Source organism: Chamaea fasciata, unplaced genomic scaffold (genome assembly GCF_029207755.1).
Source record: "Chamaea fasciata isolate MVZ Bird 193981 ecotype frontalis unplaced genomic scaffold, bChaFas1.0.hap1 SCAF_20, whole genome shotgun sequence".
NCBI classification, from domain to species: Eukaryota; Metazoa; Chordata; class Aves; order Passeriformes; family Sylviidae; genus Chamaea; species Chamaea fasciata.
Genome location: NW_027094105.1, coordinates 824,096 through 850,471, shown reverse-complemented (window position 1 = coordinate 850,471; position 26,376 = coordinate 824,096). Strand labels below are relative to the sequence as shown.

The following is a 26,376-nucleotide window of genomic DNA, read 5'->3' as shown; positions in this document are numbered from 1 at the left end:
CAAAGGTGCTGGGGAGAGTCAGGGGCAATGAGAGCCCCCCAGCACAGCATTCCCTCCCGGCATTGCCCCGTTTGACTCAGCTGAGGCAGCTGGAACTGGGTCTGTCCACACAGTTCCTTGTGATAGCCCCACCAGGTTCTTATCAGGGAGGTGCATCAGCAGGAAGCAGCTCGGCTGTACAGCCCAGAGAGAGCAGATCTGGCTCCCCAGCCCTTCCACTCCCAGGGAAATCCTGAGTCCTCCCCACTCCCTCACCTCTCCTCGAGGTCTGCAGGGACCCCGGAAAGCTGAGTCAAGCACGTGGAAGGGATGACCACAGTCCCAGCTGGGCCATGACGGTGTCTTGGCCCCTCCGGTGTTCACTGGCACAGCCCAGCCAGCGCTGCTGAGCCCCTCCCAGCAGAGCAATCCTCCCCTCTGATGTGAGTTTCCATCGCGTTGTAGTAAACGTTATTATCAGGTACCTACTACTCGTTAGATTCCAGGGCAGTGGATACTGCAAATATCACTCTCACCTCTTACAGACCTTGTAGGGAGCTTGTGATGGGAATGTTAAAGCTGGGGAGAGCAAAGAGGAAACAGAATTGGGGGTGTGACAGCACAAAGAAACAGAGGGACAAGGGTTAAATTTAGTGATGTGCCCTGCTCCTCCCAGACCTGATCCTTCCGACCCGGAAGATTGTTGTGATCCCATCATGACTCTGCCAGGCTGCGGGGCAACCAGCCCCTCTTTCCTCCAGCTCCCTGTATTTTATCCTAATACTGCTTTTCCCAGGAAAAGATCTGATTATTCACCAGGATTTCTGAGCGGCACGGCTTGAGACAGGGTCAGCTTTCAGAGCGGATCTCCTTGCAGCTCTCACTGACACCTTTGTTCCCAGGTGTCCAACCAGCTTTCTCCTGTGCTTGGGTTTCCAGGAGCCTTCACCCCAATGCTGGCCAGGAAGAAGTACTTTATCAGTGCCATCATCGGGGCACTGGTGGCACTCTCCATCATCTCCCTGGTCCTCAGCCTGGTGAGGGTTGAAGATGTGACACTGCCACCCACGGTCAAGGTGAGCCCAGAGAAGGTCCCTGAGCACCTGTGGTGAGCCCAGTCACCTTGGACAGGTGCTCCAAGTCAGTAGCTGGTCCATGGGGCTTGGAGGGGCAGTGCCAGGACCTGCCTGGCAGTAGCAGGGTGGGTGTTTTGTCCCCACCTTGACGTGCAGGCAAAAGAAAGTCAGAGGGGAAGGCTCCTCTGGAACTCATCCCCATGCTGTGCCAGGTTTGGGGACTGTGTTTGGGCAGATGGCTGGGGCAGAGCCCTGCCCTGCTCCCTGTGCTCTGCCAGGGCACCTGTGTGTGCCCTTTGTTCCTGCCAGCTCCCCCCAGTCCGTCCTTACCCTCACTCCATGGCACAAGCATCCTGCCTGCCCCTGTCGTGCCCTGGGCATGGCATCCCACCCCAGCTGCTGGAGAGGGCTGGCAGGGGTTTGGGTGAGGGGGAGGGCTTTTTGGGGGAGAGGCAGGTGGCTGAGAGCTCCCTGAGACGCCCAGCTGTCCCTGCCCAGGCTGGGTGCAGCCATGCAGGGAGCACAAGGGATGGGAGAGTTGCATACAAAAGGTATGTGACCATGAAGGAAAATAAAAAAGCATGAGGAAACAACAGGAAATAATTGTGAGAGTTGGCATTGCATTACGGACCTCAGAAGAGGGAATGATAAAGTCCCTTAGTCACTGTGGGGGGCTGAGGCCACTGCTCTGCTCTGCCACGGCACAGCTGATGAGTTTTGTGCTTCAGACATGGGTTTTGGGGAATCTTCTGGCCCCACAGCCCTGGCAGGGCCACAGTGGGGCCAGGGCCAGGCTGCTGCTCCTCCACCTTGATTATATCTTGATTTCCCTTCCAGTATGGGATGGTGTTTGATGCGGGCTCATCCCACACCTCTCTATTTGTCTACGAGTGGGATTCAGACAAGGAGAATGACACTGGAGTGGTCAGCCAGACCTTGTCCTGTGATGTCCAGGGTCAGTATCCCCCCGCCATGGGCTCTGTTCTGCCCTGTTCACAGAGCCCTGTGGCTGGACAGCCCGTCCCTCGGGCTGGCACTGCGGGCCCGTCCCCTCTGGCTGTGGCTGGGGGTTCCCTGAGCCCCAGGCCCTCAGCACCGTGTGGGGCCATTGCACTGGGGGGGGACTGAAGCACAGAGACAGTGAATCAGCTTTTGTTCCTCCACCTTGGAGTGCTCCCAGCTGCTGTCCTGGCAGGAGAAGGTGTCACTTTAGTGACCAGGGACACTGCTGAAAGTGTGGGAGACATGGGAGAGGAACAGACATGTGGGTCAGGCAGGTCTCAGGGGACCAGGGGACCCTGGAAAAGTACCTTTGTTGCTAAGAGGTGACAACCCTCACTGCCCTGTGCCCTCTTGCTCCCACAACCCTGACCCAAGCCATTCCCATCAGCTTGTCCCATCCTGACTCTTTTTCAGGGCAAGGCATATCCAGCTATGCCAACAATCCCCCTGAAGCTGGCAATTCCCTAAGGGAGTGCCTGGACAAGGCCATGCAGGTTGTTCCTGCTGAGAAGCAGAGGGATGTCCCAGCTTATCTTGGAGCAACAGCTGGCATGAGGCTACTGAGGTATTGGTGTGGGGAGGGGGTGACAGCAGTGACAGAACTGCAAATATCCACTGCCAGGACAGTTCTTGCACAGGGTCAAGACTCCAGCTCCCACACTGCCATGAGCAAACAACTGGGGAGGGAGGAGAAGAGGGAAAGGCAGCCTGGTGGGGACACAGGGAGGGCTGAACTGTCCTGATCAGTGTCTGTTGGGACGCCCCAGGATGGTGCTGCATGCCCAGTTCTAAGCAAGAAATATTTTTCACAGCTTTGTTTGCCCGTCATTATTCCTTAATAATAAGAGGGTTGGGATGCCACCACGAGACGTGCCACCTTCCCAGGTGGATGGGTGCTGGTGGGGCAGAGGTAGGAGGCAACAGAGTGCTGCAGGTCCTGTCCTCACCTTTCACCAGCCCTTATTAGCTCTCTTCAAATGCCAACATTCATTTCATGGCTCTTGGTTTTATGGCTGCAGATAGCTCACGTTATTTCTGTGCCCTGGAAATCAGACCTGGGAAGGAGCTGGCCCATACATAGCCTGAAGGTTGCTCACTTCAGAGAGCAAGAACAGCCCTGAGACATCTTCCCCACTGAGAGGTCTGAACCCAGGCTGGAACGTTCCCAAAAAACCCCTGGAGGTCAGCAATCAGCCCTATCTTGGTCACAGCCAGGGGTCTGTTCAAACCGGGTCTTGCAGCACAACCCCCTCCAGTCTCCAGCACTTAGGCAGAGAAGGGTGGCCTGGGAAGGCTCTGGGTGACTGGGATCAAGCAACACTGGAGGGGAGGGGTTGCTGTTGCTCCTAGATTGGCAATGCCAAGCCAAGACAGCTGGGATTTACCCTGGATGAGCAGCTCAGACAAATCATGTGGCAGGAAACACCCTTTCAGAGAGACTGCTTGTTGCAAAAACTGGGAGTGTGTGGAACTGGGAGAGAACCAGGCTCTTTGTTTGTGTTTCCTCTGGTGTAGCTCGGTATGTGTCCTGTCCTTTGCATCCTTCCTAGGGAACAGAACAGCTCAGCAACAGAGCAAGTCCTGGCTGAAGTCGCTAAAACCATGCAGGAATACCCTGTGGCATTCAAAGGGGCTCGAATCCTTACAGGAGAGGAAGAGGGGGCCTATGGCTGGATCACCATCAACTACCTGCTGGACTCCTTCACCAAGGTGGGAAAGGGGTGGAACGCCCACTCCTTTTCTAATACAGCTTTTCTGATTTTCCTTAAGCTTTCTCAGTGTAGGAGAGGTCAGGGTTAGCAGCTTTTGGGAATGATCCAGGGGAAGGAGACACGTTTGCTGGCTTGCCCACAGTGAGTGAGGAGGGAGAACTCAGGAATGAGGGTGTCTGTTGTGAGCTCAGGGCAATCTCCACACCCTGTGGACAGAGGGTCTCTCAGGGACAGTGAGATCGGCGCAGCCCAGCTGGGCTTTGTCTCCCTGCCCTGGGAAGCTCCATCTCCCTGCAGTGCTGGGAGATCCCAGCTGAAGGCAGCTCAGACCAAAGCTCTGACCCAGCCCTGCCGCAGCTCAGTGCGGTGCTGGCAGTGTCAGGCTCTTGTGGGGGCTGTTGGAGGATTCTTGCATGGAAATCCTTCCTCTTGCACCGGGACCCCTGCAGACTTCTTGGGAAGGGCAAATCCCCAAGCCAGTCCCCACCAGCACTTCGGCCTGGGGATGGTGATTCAGAGCCAGGTGAGCCCACAGCACATCAGCACCTGCTGATCACCTGAGAGTTCCATCTCTGTCATGGCTCTGATAAATATCCCGGCTGCCTGGGGAGGTCCGGTGGGGGGGGGTGCCTCACATGCAGAGGCCCATTGAATTTAATAACAAAATCCCGTTGTCTTCAATGGGATGAGAATTCTGCTCAGGGCATTCTGTGCTACTCCTCTTTCTCTCCTGGCTCTCCTTGGCAGTACTCTCCCAAAGCACACACGTGGCTTCATCCGGAGGCAGCCAACATTTTTGGGGCACTAGATCTTGGAGGTGCATCCACTCAAATCACCTTTATGCCCGAAGGTTCAGTACTGAGCCAGAATGAAGCCTCTGAGTTCACCCTGTACGGCTACAGCTACAACATCTACACTCACAGCTACCTCTGCTACGGGCAGAACGAGATGCTGAAGCGGCTGGCAAAGGAATTAATTGTGGTGAGAGGCTGCTAAGGGGCAATTGGCCTGTAGTGTCATGATGCCAACCACACACCTGTTAATGCATAACGTAAGGAGAGGCAGGGCTCTTCTGGAGAGGCATCAGCAAGGACTGAGAGCAAGGACAGACTCCTTGGAGCGTGGCAGGGAAAATGTGGAGAGGAGCACAGATATCATGGAATCCCAGACTGGATTGGGTTGGAAGGGACTTTAAAGCTCATCTTGTTCTGCCCCCTGCCATGTGCAGGGACACGTTCCACTGTCCCAGGCTGCTCCAAGCCCTGTCCAACCTGGGCCTGGACAGTTCCAGGGATGGGGAAAATGTCAGAAAGGGCAGTTTGGGATCTTCTGGCTTTACACGGGGTGTACAGAAATGCAGAACCAGGCTCTTCTCAGAGGTGCAAAGTGCCAGGACGAGAGGCAAGGGACACAAGCTGGAACATCAGAGTTTCCAACCAGACTAAGGGGAGAAGTTTTCCCAATAGGAATGATCAGATATTGGAATAAGACCCAGAAATGCTGTAGAGTTGTCATCTCTGGAGATCCTCAGAACTTGATGGGTTGAAGCTCTGAGCAACCTGCTCTAGTTGGCCATGCCTTAACAAGGGGGTTGGCACAGGGAACCTACAGCTCCCCTGAACCTCAGCTACTCTGTGACTTCATGGACCTGAGAAATGTCAGTTGAAGATCTTTCTCAGGCCATTTTTTGGAAGGTCAGAGGTGAAGAGCATCTTCATGGAACTGCACCTTGCCAGCCGAGCAGCCTTGGTCAGCCAGAAGGGTTTGCTCTTGCTGTATTGCCAGGAAAGTCCCACGTGGTGACCCTGGACAGGTTGGAGCTAGAACCACAGCTAGAGCTGGGGTGGAGAGGACTTTACATGTCCCCAAGAATGATTGTTCTGGCCAGAGCAGAGACATGCTGGATCCTTGCCTCTGTGGGAGAGGGAATGAGAAAAAGCAGAGTGAGAATTAGTGCTGGGCTCATGCTGGGACAGCCAACAAGACCAGGACTGAAGGGCAGGAGGGTCTTTCCCTGCTGAGGAGTTGGGAATGCCGGGGCCTGGGCTTTGGGGAGATGCTGGGTGTTGTCCACACGCAGCCAGGAGGTTCTGGAGGAGCTGTAGCTGCATTTTGCTGTCCCCAGAAGTCATCCCCCAGCACACGAGTCCACCACCCCTGCTACCCAAAGGGCTACAACGAGACCGTGTCGCTGTCCTCCTTCCGCACCAGCCCCTGCACCGACAGCAGCCACCCGCGCCTGCCCCTGGGCGACAGCATCGTCACCCTGGAGGGCAGGGGCAACGCCAGCGGCTGCCTGGCAGCCCTCAGGAAGCTCTTCAACTTCTCGGCATGTGGCCAGAGCCAGGACTGCACCTTTGACGGCGTCCACCAGCCCCCGCTCCGGGGCCAGTTCATTGTAAGGCAAATCTGTCCTCCCACCCCCCGGTGCTGGGCTGTCCCTGCCACCCCGTGCCACTGTCACCTCCCTGCAGGGAACAGGGGTAAGGGGCTCCCCAAGAACCACTGCCTGAGGGCGCCTTAGGGATTGCTGCTCGATGGTTTTTCAGCCAAACCTCCAAATGGGACCGTGTTGAGAATCATTGAATCGCAGACTGGTTTCGGTAGGAAAGGACCTTCAACCTCATTTTGAGCCACCCCCTGCCATGGGCAGGGACACCGTCCACTACCCCAGGTTGCTCCAAAACCTGTCCAACCTGGCCTTGAGCACTCCCATGGATTTGTCAATAAAACAGGGTTTTGTCAATAGGAGTGGAGACAGCAGCCTTCAGGCAAGGCTCTGGCTGTGCTGCTGCTGCTGCCGGCAGGGACCAACCCCCAGCCCATCACCTGCTGGGACAGGGGACAACAATGCCCTGGGCCTGCCTGGGGTGGGACAAACCCTGTGAAGGAAAACCCCACCTCCTGCTTCAGCCAGCTGCCGGGGGTGCCCCACTGCAGCTCACCGGCGTTTCTGTCTCTCCCCTTGCAGGCCTTCTCTGCCTTTTACTATAACTTCAAGTTCCTGAACCTGACGGAGGGGCAGCCGCTGGCTGTGGTCAGAGAGGCCATCGAGGGGCTCTGCACAAGGAGCTGGGAGGATGTACGTTCCTCAGGATGGAGGCTGTGTGGAACATTCAGAAGCAAAGGGGTCCTGGGGTGGGGGAAGGGAGCGTGGACCCCTCCAGGGTAAGGCTCTCTGGTTCTGAACTGTGCCCTACACAGCAGAGCTACCCCTGAGCTCTGTGTGGAGCTGGGACTGTCCCGCATCCACTCCTTGCTCATACACCCTTGGGGAAGGGGCAGCCAGGGCAGGCAAGGGCAGCAAGATCTCATCTCCGGCACAGGAGCTGGTGTTGGAGGTGGGGATGGGGATGTCAGGGAGGATGGTGAGAGCAGAGCCAGCTGCTGGCACCATGCTGGAGTCAAGTCAAATCTTGGAATCATAGAATTCCAGACTAGTTTGGTTGAGAAGGCTCATCTTGTTCCACATCCCTGACATGAGCAGGGACACCTTCTACTAGACCAGGTTGCTCTAAGCCCACCAACCTGGCCTTGAGCACTTCCAGGGATGGGGCAGCCACAGCTTCTCTAGGCAACAAATGGGCGTGGATAAACCCAGAAATGTGCCAGCACCAGCATGGGGCAGAGAGAAGGAGGACCTTGCATGAGGAAGCTGAGATAGGAGAATCTGGGGCAGGAGGAATTACAGTAAGCTACAATATGTGCCTCTGTTTCCATTGGAGTGCAAATCCTCCCCAAAGATGTTGTCCTGTATGGAGAGGTCCAAAATCACTGTCCAGCCCAGAAGTCTCTTTCTGGATGCTGGTGACTGTGGAGCCACTGCCGCTCATGCAGCACATTTCAGGGCTTTGTCTCTGCACAGAAACTGCCTGTGAATAACTCCCCTTCATGCCCAAACATTCCCCATCCCAGCTGTCTTCCAGCTACCCCAAAGAGAATCCCAAGCGACTGCCTAAATACTGTGCCAACGCCAACTACATCCTCACACTCCTCCTCGACGCCTACAAGTTCAACGAGACCAGCTGGAACAACATCTTCTTTCAGATGAAGGTGGGCAGCGCTCCCAGCCCATGAGGGGGAGCAGAGGCGGTGCTGGGGGAGAACCAGCCCCATTTGGGGATGCTGGGGAGAGCCAGACCCTGCTCTGAGGTTAGGGGGGGAGCCAGGCACTGTGTTGGGGTCCTGGAAAGGAGCCAGCCCCCGTTTGGGGATGCTGGGGAGAGCCATCCCCCGCACGGGGGTGCTGAGGGGGAGCCAGCCCCTTGTTGGGGTACTGGGGAGCAATGGTGCAGAGAGCCCTGCCTGGCGTGGCACTGGTGTGGGGACAGCTGCTGCACCGTTTGGGCTGAGCAGAAGTGGGCGGTGGCCCTGTGCCAGCAGCACCTTTCCTGCAGGGCTAACCCCCATCCCCTCTCTCCGGGGCAGGCGGGGAGCGCTGACGTGGGCTGGACGCTGGGGTACATGCTGAACCTCACCAACATGGTCCCACCCAAGGCTCCGGCCAGGCTGAAGGGGCACAGGCCTTCCCTGTGGGCTGCGGCCATCACCTTCATCATCCTCACCCTTGTCTTGGGGCTCGCTGCCCTGCTCCTGCTGCTGTGGGTGTAGGAGCCTGGCCGTGTTTGGGAGCCCAGCAGGGACGGACCAGGGCTGCAGGGTCATCCTGGAGTCCCCATGCTCCTCTCCTGACTGTTAGACTGCGTCTGTGCTGCTGAGCACATTCACCTCTACAGCTCCAGAGAATTGGGCTCTGCTTTTCCATGGGCCTGGCCCCCAGCACGCAGACATTCTCTGGCATTCTTTGAGGTTTCCAGAGGAACTCCACTCCCACGGAGACCCAATGAGATCAGCCTGCAGAAGCCTCAGGCAAGCCTGTGTGCCTCCAGTCACTGCTCTGTGGGTTAAAGACATGGCTCCATCCCACTGGCTGGCCCTGGGGCTGTGGAGGGCCAGCCTGGCCACGGGACAGTGCCCCAGTGCCAGCCTGGTGGGGCACAGTGCAGGCACCTGGGGACAGGGTGCTCCACGGAATGCCAGCTCTGAGCACGGTCACCAAGAGCCAGGCGGGTCCCTGCTGGGTCTGCCAGCCTGAGGGATGCTCTGTGGGACCCCAGCTGGCCCTGTGGAGGGTCTGTGGCTGGGGCTTACATGGAGATGGTCTTGGAGAGAGAGAAAACTGAGCACCCAACGTCAGATGTTTGGTCCATGCCCCTCCAGAGAATCCATCTCATCACCTCATCAGCGTGTTATAGCATGTCATGTCATCTCATCATCACATCTCACCACTCACCGTCTTCCTTTTCACCTGGAATAAAGGGACTGATGTTCCTCAGTGCCTTCCTGGATCCAGCAGAAGGCCTGGATCCTGTGAATGTCACGGTGAGGCTCCAGCAGGCCATGAGTCCTGCCCTGCATGTGGCTGAGCTGTGTCCTGCCCATGGCCTTTGCCTTTGATTCTGCTCATTTTTAGCTGCTCTGTGGATGATTCATGTTGTTGTTTGCACAGTGAGGAGCAGACCCTTGGTAACCCAGTGGAATGCTGGGCACCTCACCGCTCTCATCACCCAAATAAACACTGTAAAAGGCAGCATGTGGGGAAATGTCTACTACTTTGCTCCCAAATCATTGTGATTTTATTACTTCCACCTCCCAGGTAAGGGCTGGTGATGACAGAGACTCAGGGGAAAGGTAACAAATCTATGGAGGGTGTCCCTCGAGACACTGAGGTGTCTGCTGGACCATGGAGTGGAGCCAACAGGGCACAAGGACAGGCCTTTCCTTCTCAGAGAAAGTGTCTCAACTCACCCATCACTTGGCTGCCAGTGGGACTCCCAAAAATGTAAGGGGGGCCCTGGGAGCTGCCTCTGCCATGTCCCAGCTGTGTTCCCAAGTCACCCTCCGTTGGAAAGGGAAGATGAGCTCTCTGCCAGCCACGGGGCATGGGGTGCACCTGGGCTGGAGAGGAACCTCATGCAGGAGAGGAGGGGGCTGTGCCATTCCCCCCTCACAGGGCTTCCCAGTCCTAGGCAGAGCCCTCTCTACCAGGCCAATGCCCCCCACATCCCCAGTGCCACAGCCCCTGGGGCTGGCACTGGCTGTGGGAGACGCACACCCTGGCCCTGGGATGGGGCAGGACATGTGTGTCCCACCCGGGGTTTGTGCTGTGGACTGTAACCAGCCCTGCGACTGTCCCACTGCTGCCAAAACCCCCCGGTCCCCATCTCCGGCCACCCACAGCACGATGGTCCCCAGGCCCCAGCACTGAGCCCCTGCCCTGCTAGGCCAAGCCCTCCCTCCTGAAGCATCTCCAACCAGCAGCACACAGGGAAAGGAGAGCTGGAGAGTACACAGCTATGAGGTGGGTCTGCCAGTTCCAGCCCAGCAGGCCAGGACTCAGAGTCCCCAGGACAAGTCTGACCTCTGGGCACTCAGGGGTGATTCCCGGGAAGCTCCTAGCAGAGGTGTGGCAGCAGGACTCGGTGGCCTCGGCAGCCTCTGGAGGCAGCGCTGCTACAGCTGCTCATAGCCCGAGGAGTTTCTCTGGCAGCACGTGGCTGTGAGCAGGCAGAAGGTGAGGATGAGCATGATGGCCAGCAGAACTGTGGCTGCTATCCAGATGCTTCTCGGGAGCTCTGTGACTGCTGCAGGAGGCTCCGAGGGGATCATGTTGGTGAGATTGAGCATGTAGCCCAGACTCCAGCCCACATCTATGTTAGCAACCTGTGCAGACAGACAGGGAAGAGGGATGGGAAAGGCTGCAAAGTACCAGGCAAACTAGAGAAGAGCCTCTTCCCCCAGGTCTTGCTTCACAACCACCATTTCCGTCCCCACCTTGGGCTGCAGAGGCCCCAGCAGTGACATAAACTGGGGGAGAGCACTAAGGGCCAGGCCAGATGTCCCAGCAGCTGCGCGAGTGTAGCTCAAGAGCTGCCCCGAGTACGGGCAGTGGGGCTGTGCTGCCCTGGTAACCCCCATCCCCAGCAGCAGCAGGGTGGGCACAAGGCATTTCATGGCACAAAGTGTGGAAGCTGGGGGCTGCCGGACATTCTCCTACCTGCTGGACAAAGTGGATGTTAGGCCATGTTGTGTAGTTGAATTTGTAGCCTTGCAGGAGAAGGGTGAGGATGTAGGAGCTGGCTGTGCAGGCATCACGGAGCTGGGTCCTGCTTGCCATGGGGAACAACTCCTGCACCTGCAGAGGTGGGAGAACAGGAGGAGGCTGAACACAAAGCAGTGCTGGATGTGCCCACACTGAGGAACAGCCCCTCAGTGCAGGTGGGAGCAAAGACTGGGAGAGCAAGGAGACCCCAGGAGGTTGCAGGCTGCCCTCCCATCTCTCTCCAGCTGCAGAGGCATTTGTGCTCCTCCCAGCTCTCTACAGCTGACCACAGTAGAGGATGGGCTGTGGGTGAGCCTTAAGGCTGCCCAGTGCCCAGGTGAAATGCACTCCTGGGCAGAATCTCACCTGTTTCCAGGTGCTGTTGCAGATCTGCCTGATGGTGGCATTGACCAAGCTCAGGGATTGCCCTTCTGTCAGGTTCAGAAAGTGAAGGCTGTAATAAAACCCCGAGAAGGCCTGTGGGTGTCGAGACCAAAGGTGACAGGTTAGTGAAGCACTCAGGCCACTGATGCCCCCCTGCTTTGCAGGGGTCCCTGTAAAACCCCACTCAGCACTGCAAGGTGCTGGAAGTGACCCTGTGGGAGGGAGCTTGGGAATGCTGCCCACACGGACAGAGAATTGTGCTGGGAAAGCAGACGTCTGGGGCTGCCTGGCACGCAGGTCAGCACCCTCTGGGTCTCCATGTGTCAGGCACAACCCAGCTCCCAGCGCTGGCACTATTCAGACACTCTCCTAGAGCAGTTTTCCAGGGGTTGTGCCCCAAACTCCCACTGTTCCCCCCCAGGCGTGGGGACGGAGGCTGCTTACAAAGAACTGTCCCCGCACGGGGGGCTGATACACCCCGTTGAACCCGCACGGCCACTGCGCCCCGCAGCTGAAGTTGAAGAGTCTCTGGACGGCCGTGCCACACGCGGCTGGGTCCCCTGTCCCCGTCACCGTGAGCACGAGGCCGGGGCTGGCTGAGCTCGGCGCACGCACACAGGGGCTGTCGTAGAGCTCTGCCACGGTGAGGTTCTCCTGGTACCCCCGGGGGTAGCAGGGGTGGGAGATCTGGGCACTCGAGCTGGCCTGGAGAGAGACAGAGCCATTAATGGGGCTGCAATGCCACTGAGACCCTTCCCACAGCCCGTCCCAAAGAGCAGGACCTACACCCCGGGAGGACTGCATGCATCCCACCTGTGAGCTCCCTGAGCATCCCTGGCTCCCACAGCACTGGGCTCTGCTTCTGTCTCGGGGCAGCTGTGCAGGGACTGCGACAGCAAACAACTTACAGATACAGCTGGGCTTGGGAAATTCCAAAAAAAGCCACTGCACGTCAAGATGTGGGGAGAAGGGAGCCCTGGCTGGCAACCACCACCACCTTCCACCCACATGGGTGGGGAATGGCGCTTCCCCAGATGAAATCCAAGCCTCTGCCAATTCCCAACTCTTTGTCCACCGGCACGCCCAACATTGCAGGGGGAGATGTGCCACAGCACTGGGAGATGGCTGAGCAGCCCCCATGGCCCTGGCACCTGGTGCAGAGCTGCCAGTAGCATCTTCAGAGCCTGGGTCTGCCCGTAGCACAGGTAGCTGTGGCTGTACAGGGAGTAGTTGGTGCCGTACAGCCGGAAGAACACGGACGTGTTCCTGTCCTGCACAGGGACCCCGGGCTGGAAGGTGATCTGCGTCGAGGCGCCGCCAAGGTCCAGAGCTCCCAGAACCTCGGTGTCCTGGGGATGTTCCCATCTCTCTGCAAATGAGAACTGGCCCAACGCACAGCAAGGGTTAGGCTGAACTGCAGGCACTCATACTCACACTCCCTTCCCTCAAGGACTGTTGGGCTCAGAAGCCCCAGAGGCACCTTCCACGTGCTCCTGGCTCCCGGTTTTACCCCTGCCTGCTCACATGCTACTCAACACACAGACACTTCCACGGAGCACTGAGGCACGGCCTCTTGGCTGCTGCACGTCTGCTGGGATCCAGACACTTGGAGCAGGGCAAAAGGAACTCTGTCTCCCGGAGGCTGATCCCACTGCCATATCCCTGGGATCCCAAAATCCACCCGTGTGTCAGCACACGAGAGCACGGGGCCAGGCTGAGCTGGACACAGAGATACTGTCAATCACATTAATGGGGTTGAATCTGCAGCCCACGACCACAGGGGACATTTGGTTGTGCGACCAGTGGCCCAAAGCTCCATTCTTCCCTCCTCTGCAAATAAGGAAAGCTGGCTGCAGCTCAGACAGGGACGTTCTCCCCACTCCCTCTCCCCTGCCCTCTCCGCGAGCTGCACCTTGACCAGTGTCTCCAGCAGGTAGTTGACAGTGATCCAGCCAAAGGAGCCCTCCTCACTGCCCGTCAGGATGCGAGCGCCACGGAAATCCACAGGGTACTCCCCAATGGCCTTGGACACCTCGGCCAAGACCTGCTCGGCCTTGCTGCTGTTCTCCTCCCTGCCGGCAAAGGCACAAACACCTCAGGTGCTGCAGGCCCTGGCTGGCGGCTCTGGGAGCTGGGCTGGCAGCGAGAGGCTGCCGTACCCTGCCCAGGAGCTGCTCCGGGACATCACCCCAGCACTGCCGTGCCCGCAGGTGGCTCCTACAGACCCCAAATCCCTCACCCGGGGCCCTGGGAACCTCCCTAAAAACGCTGCCGGCAGCCTCTGCGGGAGCACTGGGAAAGTTCGTGCCAGTCTGGCAAAGGGGGCTGCCTCATCTCCTCCGGGGCTGCTGCCAGGCTGGGGCTGCAGAGGGCTGGGCGCGTTCCCCGGGCACGGCCAGCGGCTCTCCCGGACGCCCCACGGCCCCGCAGACAGGGATGCTCTGCCCATCCCCACGGCCCGGCCGGGCAGCACCCCTGTGGCCCGGCCCTTGTGTCCCGGGGCCAGCCCCGGCTGCGGTGCGGGGCAGGAGCACCGGGAAGGGCGGGAGGTGCCAGCCTGGCCCTGCCGGTACCTCAGCAGCCGCATGCCGGCCGTGGCCCCCAGGTACGTGGGGGTGTCCCGCTGCTGCTCGGCCGGGACCATCTTCATGGCCTTGTCCAGGCAAGGCTTCAGGCTGGCGCCAGCCCCTGCGGGGTCGTCTGCGTAGCTGGAGATGCCGGGTCCTGCCACAGGGAACCAGTGAACAAGAGAGCCCAGTGCCACCCCGGAGGGACAGCACAGCAGGGGATATTTCCACCCACTCCCCAGGGAGCTCTTCTAGGCTTGCTCAGACATACCCAGATGTCTCAGCCATAGCCCCAGCCCTGCACTGCTTGGAGCTGCAAGATACCACAACGTAAACTGCTGCCCCTGGGCGCTGTCAGGCACCATCTGTATGGAAACACTGGATTGCTCAAGAACTTGTGCAAAGGTTTTGGGAGGCCCTGGGGGCACAAGAAGCTGCGTATAATGAAAGGAGGAGTGAACAGATGGGTAAGAAGAGCCAAGGAAGCTGAGGCAGGAGAGAAGGAGCAAACGGCACATCCAGCATCCCAAGCTGTGAGGTGATGCACATCTGGACAGGCCTAGTTGCAGGACCTGAGCTAAGTGGGAGCCCAATTCCTCCCCCACTTCTCCCCCTCCCAGTGACTGTAGGGCTGCCTCAGATGCAGCCTATCCACTGACCCTTTCCTGTGAGTCCTCACAGGGCAATCTCCCTTCAGCCCAGAGCAGGCTGCAAGACTCAGATTAGCAATGGTGCTGTGAGAGTTTGGGACAGTGATCCAGGAGGCTGGGAGAGAGGGAGGACAGATCCCAGCACACTCACCGGACACAGAGCAGGCCTCCACCTGGGAGACGATGCCGGTGTCGTTCTCCTTGTCTGCACGCCACCGGTAGATGTAGAGGGATGTGTGTGTGGAGCCAGCATCAAACACCAGACCATACTGGGGAGGCAGAGGGGACACGGGTCACGGCTGGCTTGAGGCTACACAGGGCTTTCTCAGAGCTTCTGCTCCTGCTTCCCCTGTGTGACCGTGAGCAGCAGAGGTCTGCACATCCACCCTCCCTTCAGCAGCCCTGCTCCACCTCTAACAGCCCCGGTTTCGCCACTCCAGCGAGTTACAGCTCAGGAAGGACACGCAGGTCAGCGGGGGAGTCGCAGTGCAGGGAGCCATCCGGGCATGGCCCAAAGGGCTCAGGCTGTTCCAAGGCCTTCGGAAAATCTCACAAAAGCTGATATTTTTTAGCAGACCAGCAGCAGAAAACAGTAGGGGAAAGACGTGGAAACCAAACAGGTGACCTGGATGTCTGAACACAGGGAAGAGAGCGCCGGTGGTGGCAGATGGAGCAGCCATGGAGAGAAGGCTGCGCTTCTCTCTCCCATCCTTAGCAAATAGCCAGGGCCGTGATTTGGGGGAGGTTGATCTGCCCAATGCCACCTTGATGAGGTTAAGTCCTGAAAAGCTGGGCTGGTTATGGGGAAACTTGCAAGCTGAGAGGAAGGCAGGGCTAATGGAAGAATTCGAGGTGGAAAGGGGCTGGTGGCATTCCCAGGCTCCCCCAGGTCTCACTGGACACCTACTTTGATCCTGCTAGGACGGACAGCATCCTTTGCCGGGGTCAGGAGCAGGACGAAGACGGCCACCGTCAGCAGTCCCAGCACGGCCGCCGAGCCCCAGCCCACCGCCCTGAGCAGGCGCGGCGACATCGATGGGCTTTGGAGAGGTCTGTAGGAAGGGATGGATTTGGGAGGGGTCACTGGAGAGAGATGGGCTTTGGGAGGTTTGCGGGGAGGCGTGGTCTCCGGGAGGAGGGTCCGCAGACGGGGACTGTGGGGAGGGGCGGCTTTTGGGAGGAGGGTCTGTGGGGAGGGAAGGTCTTTAGGAGGAGGGTTTGGGGGGGAGGGATGGTCTTTGGGAGGCGGGTCTGTGGGGCGGGATGGAGGATGTGCGTGAGGGATGGTCTTTGGGAGGATCTACAGGACGGGGGATCTTTGGGAGTGTGTGTGGGAAGGGATGGTTTTGGGATGGTCTGCAAGGAGGAAGGGACTTTTCCGGAGCAGCCCCAAGTCGCCTGCCTCTGTCCTGAGCCTCCAGCCCCTCCGGGGATCCCCTTCTCCCTGCAGCTGGTTGTCCCCCCCACCCCCTAAGTGACCCCCCGGGACACGAGGCGGGCGGGCGGGGAGACCATGAACTTGTCTGGCCCCGAGCAGCCGGGAAGGGACAGGGGTGAAACTCCTGCCTGCCGCGGTCAGGCCGTCCCGTACCTGTGCCCGGAGCCCTCTCCGTCCCTCCGTGGGGCAGCGACCGGGGCCCAGCCCGCTCCGGCCGACGGAGCGAAGCGAAAGCGAAGCTGAGCCGCTCTCGGACGTCCGGGTCCGGCCCCGGCCGGGGCGGGCTCTGGGCGCTGCCGCGGGCGGAGAGAGCGGGCAGCTCGGGGCTGCTGCTGCCCGCACCGGACACCAGGGCCCGGCCTGCCTGTACCTCTGCCTGGACCCCTGCCTGGACCCCTGCCTGGACCCCTGCCTGTACCTCTGCCTGGACCCCTGCCTGGACCCCTGCCTGTACCTCTGCCTGGACCCCTGCCTGGACCCCTGCCTGTACCTCTGCCTGGACCCCTCCCTGGACCCTTGCCTGTACCTCTGCCTGGACCCCTGCCTGTACCTCTGCCTGGACCCCTCCCTGGACCCTTGCCTGTACCTCTGCCTGGACCCCTGCCTGGACCCTGCTGGACCCTGCCTGCTCCCTCCCTGTACCTGTGCCTCCCCGCTGCCTGCACCACACTCCCGCACTCTGCCTGCTCCCTGCCTGCTCCCTGGCTGTACCTCTGCCTGCACCTCTGCCCTACTGTGCCGGTACCTCTGCCTGCATCTCTGCCCAGACCCTGCCTGCTCCCTGCCTGCACTGTCCCACGGGACTATGGCTCCCTAACCTTGGGGACAGTTCGGTCCCTGCCTGTCGGGATGGATCCCACGTGGATGGCCCTGGGGACAGCTCTTCACCTTCCAGGTCCTTCCTGTTTCTCTCCCGAGCCCCGCTGCCAGCCTGGCTCTGTTTGCAGCAGGACAGTGAGGGTCCTGCAGAGTCGTGTGACAGCAGGGTGAAGCAGGGTGACAGGGCAGGCTCGGCCCCTCCCGGTGTTTGTGCCGCCGGTCTGGCAGGGGTGGCTGAGGCTCCCGGAGCTCAGCTGCCGCCTTGTCCCGGCGCCAGGCGCTCGCAGGCTCCGGGGCAGGGGCTGCCTGGGATCTGTCCCCTCGCTGATCCCAGCGGGCAGCGCAGCGCCCCCGCTCCCGGGCTGAGCGCGCCAGGCTGTGCCGCTCCTCCAGCAGCGAAGTGGTTAATCCCGGATGCTCTTTCCACCCCGGCTCTCCAGCCCCAGCCCCGCAGTCTCCCGGACAAGCGCTCTCCTGGGCAGGTTGCTGGTCCGGGTCCAAGGGGAGGGCCACGCCGGCGGGGCAGCCTTTGTCCCAGGAGCGGTCTCCCGGCTCCAGGTACGCGCTGAGTCCGGGGCGAGGGCGGCGGGGCCGGAGCAGCGGCCGGACCAACGGGGTGAGCCGGGGCAGGCGCCGGGGGGAGCCGGGGCCGAGGGTTGGTGCCCCTCGGTGGAGCTGGGCTGGGAGCGGGCCCTGGGCAGCAGCGGGAGTGGTGCTGGGGGAAAACACGCTCCGTGGGCTGGTGGGGCAGGACGAGGTGGCTGGGGCAGCCATTCGCCGCACGAGGTGCCCAGATGCAGGTGGCAGAGGGGCACGGAGGGGACAGGGACCGGGCATGGAGGGCACTGCCAAGCCCCAGCGCTGGTGGGAGGTGGGATGCAGGGAACTGTTCTGCCTGGCAAGGATGCTCCTGGCATCCACTGTCACCCTCTCAGAACCTTCAAAGCCCTTTGGGCTTTCAAATCCAAAACATGCCAAGTGGGAAGTCAGCCCCCCACTGTCCTGAGCAACAGGCAGATCCAGCAGTGACTCTGAGCCTTTTCCCCAATGTTTGAGGTCCTGTTCCCTGTGCACGAGGGATGCTGCTAGCGAGGGATGTCCCACAGGTGTTTGTCAAAGCCCTTCATCGTGGCCAGTCCTACATAAACAAGTGTAGCCCTGGTCCAGCCACTAGGCACGGCTGGAAACTTTGCACACCTGGAAATGGGCAGGCACTGTCCAGCGTCGTGCCTCCTCTGTAGCTCTGGAGGCATCAGCAGCACCTTCCTGTCCTGCTGCTCTCCGGTCCTGCAGGGATGGTAGCAGGACTGGAGCTGGCCAGCCCCGGGATGCCACAGGAAGCCTGGGCAGATCGATCAGCTTCTCACATTGTTTCCCACCCACTGGGCTCCCTTCCTGTGCCCTGTTCTCCTGCCTGGGAGAACTGGCTCTGTGCTGCCTTTGGATTTGCCCCCTGTCCAGTCAAAATGGGAATTAGTCCCTACCAGAGGAGGAGAAGCCCATTTCCCACCCTCTCCTGCATTGCAGCATGGTGCAATTTATCACCAATTCGTGTCCTTCCATTTCACAGAGCCTGGGACAGAGTTTTCCAGGATGTAGGCTGGGCTGGGGACTTTTGCCATTGCTTTGTTTGTTACCTGGAGCAGATGAATCACATCCCAACAGCACAGTTATATCTGGGCAAACCCAGCAGCGCTGGTAGGACTGCAGATATGACAACGGGGGACATAGTTAAGTGGTTATCATGGTGGTGCTGGATTACTGATTGGAGTCTGAGATTACTTTGAATCGATGACCAATAATGTCTCAAAGAGGTCTTTAATGATTCCCTGTGACAGGGAACGACAGGGATTTATCAGCTGATTCCACATGATCTCTTCTGGCCATAGCCACTGTAGAGGGAAGGCTCCTGGCCATAGACAAGGTCGGATAAGGGATTTTGGTAGCCCCATATCCCATGGCATGGGCCCAAAGAGCAGCAGCTTTTCATTGTTGTGCATTTCATGCCATGCAGGAGATTGGTCACCCTTGTTCATTGCCAGAGATGCTGACTCCAAAACAGGAATCAGCATCTCCTTTGACTTCGCCCAAGGTCTTTCCACTGACCTGGGAAAAGGGCGGGGGAATTCCTCAGGGATTTTGTGCACTCACAGGAGAATTGTATAGCCAAGTGACAGCTCCAGGTTCCACCCAGAACACTGGTGGGGTTAAACCCAGGGCTCTCAGGCCATCTGCAGCTTTCAGCTGGATTGTGAAGTGAGGTCAGCCTGGCTCCCAGCAGGCATCCTGCCTGTGTGGTCATGGCCCCAGGCAGGGCAATGCAGGAGGAGGAGAGCTGTGCATTTCAGAATGCACACCTGGAGCAGCTGTGGGGTGCTGAGCACATGGATATCTCAGCTGCCCTGTGCTGAAGCTGTCACAGAGAACCAGACTCTTTGCTTTGCTACAATTTCTTAGGGGTATCTGGGGGCTGTTTCTGCTGGGAGCTGAGCTCTGGATGGACAAGTGGGAAGTGCTCCAGTCCCCAAGGGCAATCGCTGTGGGCATTCCAGCCTGGCTATGGGCTGTGTGCCCAGATCAGCAGGAGCTTCCTGCCGCTGCCCTCCTGCCTGCCCTTGGGGCTCCAGGAGAGGTGTGGGGATCACAGCAGGCATGGACACTGTCCCTGTGCATCTCTTACATGCTGTGGCACCAGCAAGAGCTGGGCCAGACAGGAGACACACAGCTGGAGATTCTGAGATTCTGTTTCTCTGCCTGGAGCAGAGAGGACCCTCTCAGGGACAATCTGGGCCTGCTGGGCAACAGATGTGACCTGGTCCCAGGTGTTGTGTTTTTGAGGTGGCAGCATATGGGTGCTGGAGGGATGTGGCTCTGCACCCCAGAGGGGATGGTCACACTGCCAGGCCACGATCCTGCTCCCAGCTTGGAACTCCAGCTAGCCAGAGCCGGGCTTCTCCCAGCGATGCTGCTATGAGGGAAGGTGCTGACTTGCCAATCAGGCAACAGCCTGGGCAAGGCAGTGGGCTGGGGTCCAGGCACAGAGGGACCTGAGGGGCTGCAGGTGAGAAGGCAGGGCTGAAAAAGATGTGCTGAAAATCCTCCAAGGAGAGAGTGTTCAGAGTGGCAGTGTGTCCCAACCCTGAGGCTGCCAACAGCCCTACTGGAATGGGTGCAGAGAAGCCCATGGATATTGTTCTCGTCCATGCTGAGAGCAGCCACGCACCAGAGAATGACTTCATTGTTGGAAAGGGGAAAGTCCCATATCCACCCATGAGGTGTGAGCTGGGGGCTGGGGCTGTGCTTGCAGGTTGGAGGAGGAATGGGCTCCAAAGCCAAGGCCATTGCCAGTCTCCTGGCAACCACCTGTGTCTGCACTGTCATCGCCCTCATTCTGAGCGTCGTGAATGTGAAGGATGTGTTTCTTCCCCCCAGCACCAAGGTAGGGTCCTCAGGAGGAGCACAGCTCTCACTTGGCTGCTGGCTACCTCTTGGGTGTTGGATTTTGCCTGGGTTTCAAGCAGGCTGTGCTGTTTGTCACCAACATGGGGACAAAGCCATGCACAGCCTGGGGTGGGTCTGGCTGAATTTGGTCACTGTGCCTGGCCCCACAGCACATGCTCTTTCATCCCAAAGCACTGCCAGCTCCAGGGGCTTGGGGATGGATCCTTGTCCCCAGCACATCTGGTGACTGCAATGCCACCAGACTTTTTCTGTCCTGGTGACCACCAGTTTTGTTTGGCCACTCGAGGCTGCCCTGCCCGCCGGGAGCTCTGATGGCTCTCCTGGAGCTTCTCTCGCTCTGCAGCGGGTGATGCTGGTCTGTACCCCTGACACCCTGTGTCCCCTCTGCCTCCCCAGTACGGTCTGGTGTTTGATGCTGGCTCCACACACACGTCCCTCTACATCTACCGGTGGCGTGCAGACAAGGAGAACGACACCGGCATCGTCTCTCAGGTGGAGGCCTGCTCTGTGTCCGGTGAGTGTGCTGGGATCTGTCCTCCCTCTCCATACCCAGCTCACCTGTGGCTGGCCAACCTTGGTGCTGCCCTGCATGGCTGTTCCACACACCAAAGTTGATTTATGCCTGGTGTGATAAATGTTAATTTATTTATTGGGCATTTTCAAATACTCACAGGGGCATTTATTTCTACTGCAAAAGTGCTGTCAGGCTTTGACACAAGGACAAGGCTCTCTGGAGGAAGTGCCCCGGCTAGAGAACAGATCTAGGATCAGATAAATGGAGCTGGGCTGGGGCTAGCAAAGGCCACCAGGCCAGGGCAGAGGTGTCTGGGCAGGGGCAAGAGGGGTCAGAGCTCACCTTGCCCTCATGTTCTGATCAGCAGCAGCAGTGTGGCAGTTACTGGTTAACTGCAAAGGTCTGGCCGAGGGCAAAGTGTAACACAAGGAGTGCCTGGGCTAATGGCAGCCACTGAGCACAAAGCTCCGGGGAAGATAAAGAGAGAGATTTCCACCCCAGAGCCTGTCCCTACCCACTGCAGGACCATGCCAGGTTCTCAGATCCAGGGCCAGCCTCTAAAAATAGGGAGGCTGTGCAAGGGCACCTCTGTGTGCCTATCAGCTCCACGTGCCCTTGCAGCAGGGTGCAGGAGGTCCTGCCCCTTCCTCAGAGTAATGGGGAACAGCTGTGTTTGCCCCCAGGTCCTGCAGGACTGACTGGCCATGCCCAGAACTTCGGCCTCCTTAGGATCAGGGTGTGCTCAGCATCCCCTGCCACGCCCGCAGCCCTCCTGCTCTGTCCTGAGCTCCTGCGGCTCCCAGGGTGTGTGGCCGTGGCACAACTGCTGCCTCCTGGCAGGACAGCCCCGAGCACAGGTCAGGGCTGGATCTAGCAAGGTTGGGAGTACCTGAGGCAAGCAACAAAAAAGCTCTGTAGGATTTCTGGGTGGAAATATCCCCTGCTGTGCTGGATATCCCCTGGGGTGGCACTGGACTCTCTTGTTCACTGGTTCCCTGTGGCAGGACCCGGCATCTCCAGCTACGCAGACGACCCCGCAGGGGCTGGCGCCAGCCTGAAGCCTTGCCTGGACAAGGCCATGAAGATGGTCCCGGCCGAGCAGCAGCGGGACACCCCCACGTACCTGGGGGCCACGGCCGGCATGCGGCTGCTGAGGTACCGGCAGGGCCGGGCTGGCACCTCCCGCCCTTCCCGGCGCTCCTGCCCCGCACCGCAGCCGGGGCTGGCCCCGGGACACAAGGGCCGGGCCACAGGGGTGCTGCCCGGCCGGGCCGTGGGGATGGGCAGAGCATCCCTGTCTGCGGGGCCGTGGGGCGTCCGGGAGAGCCGCTGGCCGTGCCCGGGGAACGCGCCCAGCCCTCTGCAGCCCCAGCCTGGCAGCAGCCCCGGAGGAGATGAGGCAGCCCCCTTTGCCAGACTGGCACGAACTTTCCCAGTGCTCCCGCAGAGGCTGCCGGCAGCGTTTTTAGGGAGGTTCCCAGGGCCCCGGGTGAGGGATTTGGGGTCTGTAGGAGCCACCTGCGGGCAGGGCAGTGCTGGGGTGATGTCTCGGAGCAGCTCCTGGGCAGGGCACGGCAGCCTCTCGCTGCCAGCCCAGCTCCCAGAGCCGCCAGCCAGGGCCTGCAGCACCTGAGGTGTTTGTGCCTTTGCCGGCAGGGAGGAGAACAGCAGCAAGGCCGAGCAGGTCTTGGCCGAGGTGTCCAAGGCCATTGGGGAGTACCCTGTGGATTTCCGTGGAGCTCGCATCCTGACGGGCAGTGAGGAGGGCTCCTTTGGCTGGATCACTGTCAACTACCTGCTGGAGACACTGGTCAAGGTGCAGCTCGCGGAGAGGGCAGGGGAGAGGGAGTGGGGAGAACGTCCCTGTCTGAGCTGCAGCCAGCTTTCCTTATTTGCAGAGGAGGGAAGAATGGAGCTTTGGGCCACTGGTCACCCCACCAAATGTCCCCTGTGGTCGTGGGCTGCAGATTCAACCCCATTAATGTGATTGACAGTATCTCTGTGTCCAGCTCAGCCTGGCCCCGTGCTCTCGTGTGCTGACACACGGGTGGATTTTGGGATCCCAGGGATGTGGCAGTGGGATCAGCCTCCGGGAGACAGAGTTCCTTTTGCCCTGCTCCAAGTGTCTGGATCCCAGCAGACGTGCAGCAGCCAAGAGGCCGCGCCTCAGTGCTCCATGGAAGTGTCTGTGGGTTGAGTAGCATGTGAGCAGGCAGGGGTAAAACCGGGAGCCAGGAGCACGTGGAAGGTGCCTCTGGGGCTTCTGAGCCCAACAGTCCTTGAGGGAAGGGAGTGTGAGTATGAGTGCCGGCAGTTCAGCCTAACCCTTGCTGTGCGTTGGGCCAGTTCTCATTTGCAGAGAGATGGGAACATCCCCAGGACACCGAGGTTCTGGGAGCTCTGGACCTTGGCGGCGCCTCGACGCAGATCACCTTCCAGCCCGGGGTCCCTGTGCAGGACAGGAACACGTCCGTGTTCTTCCGGCTGTACGGCACCAACTACTCCCTGTACAGCCACAGCTACCTGTGCTACGGGCAGACCCAGGCTCTGAAGATGCTGCTGGCAGCTCTGCACCAGGTGCCAGGGCCATGGGGGCTGCTCAGCCATCTCCCAGTGCTGTGGCACATCTCCCCCTGCAACGTTGGGCGTGCCGGTGGACAAAGAGTTGGGAATTGGCAGAGGCTTGGATTTCATCTGGGGAAGCGCCATTCTCCACCCATGTGGGTGGAAGGTGGTGGTGGTTGCCAGCCAGGGCTCCCTTCTCCCCACATCTTGACATGCAGTGGCATTTTTTGGAATTTCCCAAGCCCAGCTGTATCTGTAAGTTGTTTGCTGTCGCAGTCCCTGCACAGCTGCCCCGGGACAGAAGCAGAGCCCAGTGCTGTGGGAGCCAGGGATGCTCAGGGAGCTCACAGGTGGGATGCATGCAGTCCTCCCGGGGTGTAGGTCCTGCTCTTTGGGACGGGCTGTGGGAAGGGTCTCAGTGGCATTGCAGCCCCATTAATGGCTCTGTCTCTCTCCAGGCCAGCTCGAGTGCCCAGATCTCCCACCCCTGCTACCCCCGGGGGTACCAGGAGAACCTCACCGTGGCAGAGCTCTACGACAGCCCCTGTGTGCGTGCGCCGAGCTCAGCCAGCCCCGGCCTCGTGCTCACGGTGACGGGGACAGGGGACCCAGCCGCGTGTGGCACGGCCGTCCAGAGACTCTTCAACTTCAGCTGCGGGGCGCAGTGGCCGTGCGGGTTCAATGGGGTGTATCAGCCCCCCGTGCGGGGACAGTTCTTTGTAAGCAGCCTCCGTCCCCACGCCTGGGGGAGGGTGAAGACAGACACTGGGAATATCCTCTGCTGCTGACTGTGGAGAGGGCTGGGGAGAGTGGGACCCTCAGGGCTGGTTTTATCTGCAAACCTCTTCTATGCTCGGTGCTCTTCTATACCTCCTGCCATGTCCCAGCCTTCCCTGAGGGAAATGGGGAGACCTTGTCCGAGGGAGCATGTCTGAGCTAGCTCAGAGTGCGAGAGCAGCCCAAGGGTTGTCTGCCAGCTCTGAGACTTTCTGGTAGACCATCAAGGGGCTGCCAGATACAGAACCCTGGGGATTACTTGGGAATCTCTCCCCACTAAGAGGGGCCTCTGGGTCTTTTCTCAGGTGAGAAAGGTATTGTGGTTTTCACCATGTCCCCTTGCCCCCCAGGCCTTTGCTGGGTTCTACTACACCTTCAACTTCCTGAACCTGACCCAGCAGCAGTCTCTGAGTGAAGTCAACACCACAGTCCTGTCCTTCTGCAGGAGGAATTGGACAGAGGTGAGAGCCCTGTGAAGGGCAGCCAGGAGCCTTGTGCTTATCCTGTCCCAGATCTCTGCCCTTAGAGCACGAGCCCTGCTGTTCTCTCGGCTAGGGAGGGTTTCTGTGCGTCTCTTTCATTCCCTGTTGCACTGTGTCCCTGATGGCCCCACAGCTGGTGCAGAGCTTCCCAAAGGATTTGAAGTACCTGCACACCTACTGCTCCGTGGCTATTTACATCCTGACACTGCTGCTCGATGGCTACAAGTTCAACGAGCACACCTGGACCAACATCCACTTCAGCAAGCAGGTAAACACCTGTGGGCAGCAGGAGAGGATGGACATGTTCAGGACCAGCATCTCTGGAGTCCTCTGTGCCAGAAATGTGTCCCTGTTTCATGGCTGCTCCCCAGGGACCCCAGGAAAGCTTTGCTCTCTTAGCTGCCCCCAAACCTCTGATCCAGCTCATGTCTTACTTTCCCTGCTGTGAATGTAACAGGTTTTAAGGGGGTCAGGGAAAAGCAGAGCAGGATTTAGCCACTTTGGTCTCTGATGTTGTTAGCAGAGAGATGATGGTGGTCCCATGACCACTTTGAATCAGAGTATGGCCTGGCCAGGCTATTTCCAGGATGAGAGGAGACAGACTCAAATTGAGCCAGGGGACGCTTAGTTAAGTATTGGGAATGGAGTTTTTTCACTGAAAGGGTCAGCTTTGGAACAGGCTGCCCAGGGCAGTGGTGGAGTCACCATCCCAGGAAGTGTTCAAACAACATGTGGACATGGCTTAGTGATGAACACTGGTGGTGGTGCTGGGCTGATGGCTGGACTCAGTGATCTGAAAGGTCTTTTCCGACCTTACTGATTCTGCAGCCAGATTAGGATTATGGGGATGGAGAAAGCTCAGATCCACAATCACACACAGATCACAGAAACATACCTGGATCAGAACAGTCATCGATGTTCAGCTGTCTCAGTCCTGGGGGAGGGGAGACAGGAAAGCTCTTTGTGCAACTGCTGCTGGCAAGATCAGGTTCACCACAGCCTGGTTCCCATGTGAAACGGCAGCTGGGACAGCTCACAGGAGAGGTGCCCCTCAGCCCCTCACACCAAGCTGCTGGTGCCTTGGGAGAGGTGTTTTTGGATCATGCCGTGTGCTGTCTCCCCTCAGGCAGCAAACACAGACATCGGGTGGACACTGGGCTTCATGCTGAACTTCACCAACATGATCCCCGCCGAGGCTCTGCAGCACGTCAAGGGCCACCAGCCCGGCCTGTGGGCGGGGGCCGTCTCCCTCCTCGTGCTGGCCATCGTGGCAGGCCTGGCGACTGTTTTCCTACACTGTTTCTGGAAAACAAAGTAGCTCCCAGCATCCTGCCTAGAGGCATCTCGCCCACTAAACCAGGCAGGGAAGTGGTGCAGAAGAGGTGGAAAATGGAGAACAATGAAGGCATTAGACCCATCTCCATTGCTCAAGAGATCTGACTGGGTCATCTCTGTGAATGTGGAAGATGACAAAGGTGTCTTGATCTCTCTCCAAGAGGAAGACTCCTTTAATCTGACTGCCAAAAGCTGATTGAGACTTGCTGGCTCGATGAAGCCAGAAAAATTCAAACTAGAAATAAAATCAGTTTTGTTTTTCAAATACGAATGTCACTGCTCAGCCTAGCACAGTTTCCTTGGCATTCCCAGTCCTGCTGGGCTACTCTTCCAACAGCCCTGGGATCCAACTGGCAATGGAGAGCCATGGTGGGCACCTAACTCTGAGCAGAGGGATGACATCATCTGTATCCTGCCCTGTGCAAGATGTGCAATATTTTTGTAGTGTGTGACAGAATCTCTTCCCAAAGACACTGTCAGCTGTCTTTAAAAATACTTACTGGCATATCTCA

At 59.0% G+C, this 26,376-nt stretch overlaps 3 protein-coding genes across 4 annotated transcripts; 2 read left to right on the top strand and 1 right to left on the bottom strand.

The window, feature by feature from the left end:
* The first annotated feature begins 932 nt into the window (after nucleotides 1-932).
* LOC136299479 (ectonucleoside triphosphate diphosphohydrolase 8-like) lies at nucleotides 933-8,435 on the top strand. Its single transcript, XM_066201139.1, has 9 exons — nucleotides 933-1,055; nucleotides 1,893-2,010; nucleotides 2,472-2,622; nucleotides 3,608-3,767; nucleotides 4,517-4,750; nucleotides 5,895-6,167; nucleotides 6,741-6,851; nucleotides 7,685-7,822; nucleotides 8,198-8,435. Exons 1-9 carry the CDS (start codon nucleotides 933-935, stop codon nucleotides 8,378-8,380), a joined length of 1,491 nt encoding a protein of 496 aa, XP_066057236.1. The 3' UTR covers nucleotides 8,381-8,435.
* A 944-nt stretch (nucleotides 8,436-9,379) lies between these two features.
* On the bottom strand, nucleotides 9,380-16,158 carry LOC136299426 (ectonucleoside triphosphate diphosphohydrolase 8-like). 2 transcript variants are annotated; one of them, XM_066201021.1, is made up of 10 exons: nucleotides 16,064-16,158; nucleotides 15,380-15,524; nucleotides 14,624-14,741; nucleotides 13,829-13,979; nucleotides 13,168-13,327; nucleotides 12,407-12,637; nucleotides 11,700-11,960; nucleotides 11,238-11,348; nucleotides 10,827-10,964; nucleotides 9,380-10,492 (listed from the first exon to the last, which is right to left on the bottom strand). In XM_066201021.1, the coding sequence occupies exons 2-10, from the start codon at nucleotides 15,503-15,505 to the stop codon at nucleotides 10,283-10,285; spliced, it is 1,506 nt and encodes a 501-aa protein (XP_066057118.1). In that variant the 5' UTR covers nucleotides 15,506-15,524; nucleotides 16,064-16,158; the 3' UTR covers nucleotides 9,380-10,282. The 2 variants fall into 2 exon arrangements, with proteins under 2 accessions (XP_066057118.1, XP_066057119.1); XM_066201022.1 differs by lacking the exon at nucleotides 16,064-16,158 and adding an exon at nucleotides 14,094-14,187 and having other exon boundaries at nucleotides 15,380-15,500.
* Nucleotides 16,159-17,274: 1,116 nt separating this feature from the next.
* On the top strand, nucleotides 17,275-26,129 carry ENTPD8 (ectonucleoside triphosphate diphosphohydrolase 8). Its single transcript, XM_066201023.1, has 10 exons — nucleotides 17,275-17,345; nucleotides 20,037-20,168; nucleotides 20,588-20,705; nucleotides 21,710-21,860; nucleotides 22,362-22,521; nucleotides 23,052-23,282; nucleotides 23,729-23,989; nucleotides 24,398-24,508; nucleotides 24,663-24,797; nucleotides 25,656-26,129. The coding sequence occupies exons 2-10, from the start codon at nucleotides 20,049-20,051 to the stop codon at nucleotides 25,845-25,847; spliced, it is 1,479 nt and encodes a 492-aa protein (XP_066057120.1). The 5' UTR covers nucleotides 17,275-17,345; nucleotides 20,037-20,048; the 3' UTR covers nucleotides 25,848-26,129.
* The last annotated feature ends 247 nt before the right edge of the window (nucleotides 26,130-26,376 follow it).

Excerpts from the sequence above, each read along its gene's own strand:
- LOC136299479 (XM_066201139.1), top strand. The coding sequence starts at position 933 with ATGCTGGCCAGGAAGAAGTACTTTATCAGTGCCATCATCGGGGCACTG. Across the intron at positions 2,623-3,607 it reads GCTGGCATGAGGCTACTGAG|GGAACAGAACAGCTCAGCAA; the intron begins GTATTGGTGTGG and ends CATCCTTCCTAG. Across the intron at positions 7,823-8,197 it reads ACATCTTCTTTCAGATGAAG|GCGGGGAGCGCTGACGTGGG; the intron begins GTGGGCAGCGCT and ends TCTCCGGGGCAG.
- LOC136299426 (XM_066201021.1), bottom strand. The coding sequence starts at position 15,505 with ATGTCGCCGCGCCTGCTCAGGGCGGTGGGCTGGGGCTCGGCGGCCGTG. Across the intron at positions 11,349-11,699 it reads CCGTGCGGGGACAGTTCTTT|GCCTTCTCGGGGTTTTATTA; the intron begins GTAAGCAGCCTC and ends CGACACCCACAG. Across the intron at positions 10,493-10,826 it reads ACATCCACTTTGTCCAGCAG|GTTGCTAACATAGATGTGGG; the intron begins GTAGGAGAATGT and ends CTGTCTGCACAG.
- ENTPD8 (XM_066201023.1), top strand. The coding sequence starts at position 20,049 with ATGGGCTCCAAAGCCAAGGCCATTGCCAGTCTCCTGGCAACCACCTGT. Across the intron at positions 21,861-22,361 it reads GCCGGCATGCGGCTGCTGAG|GGAGGAGAACAGCAGCAAGG; the intron begins GTACCGGCAGGG and ends CTTTGCCGGCAG. Across the intron at positions 24,509-24,662 it reads GCAGGAGGAATTGGACAGAG|CTGGTGCAGAGCTTCCCAAA; the intron begins GTGAGAGCCCTG and ends ATGGCCCCACAG.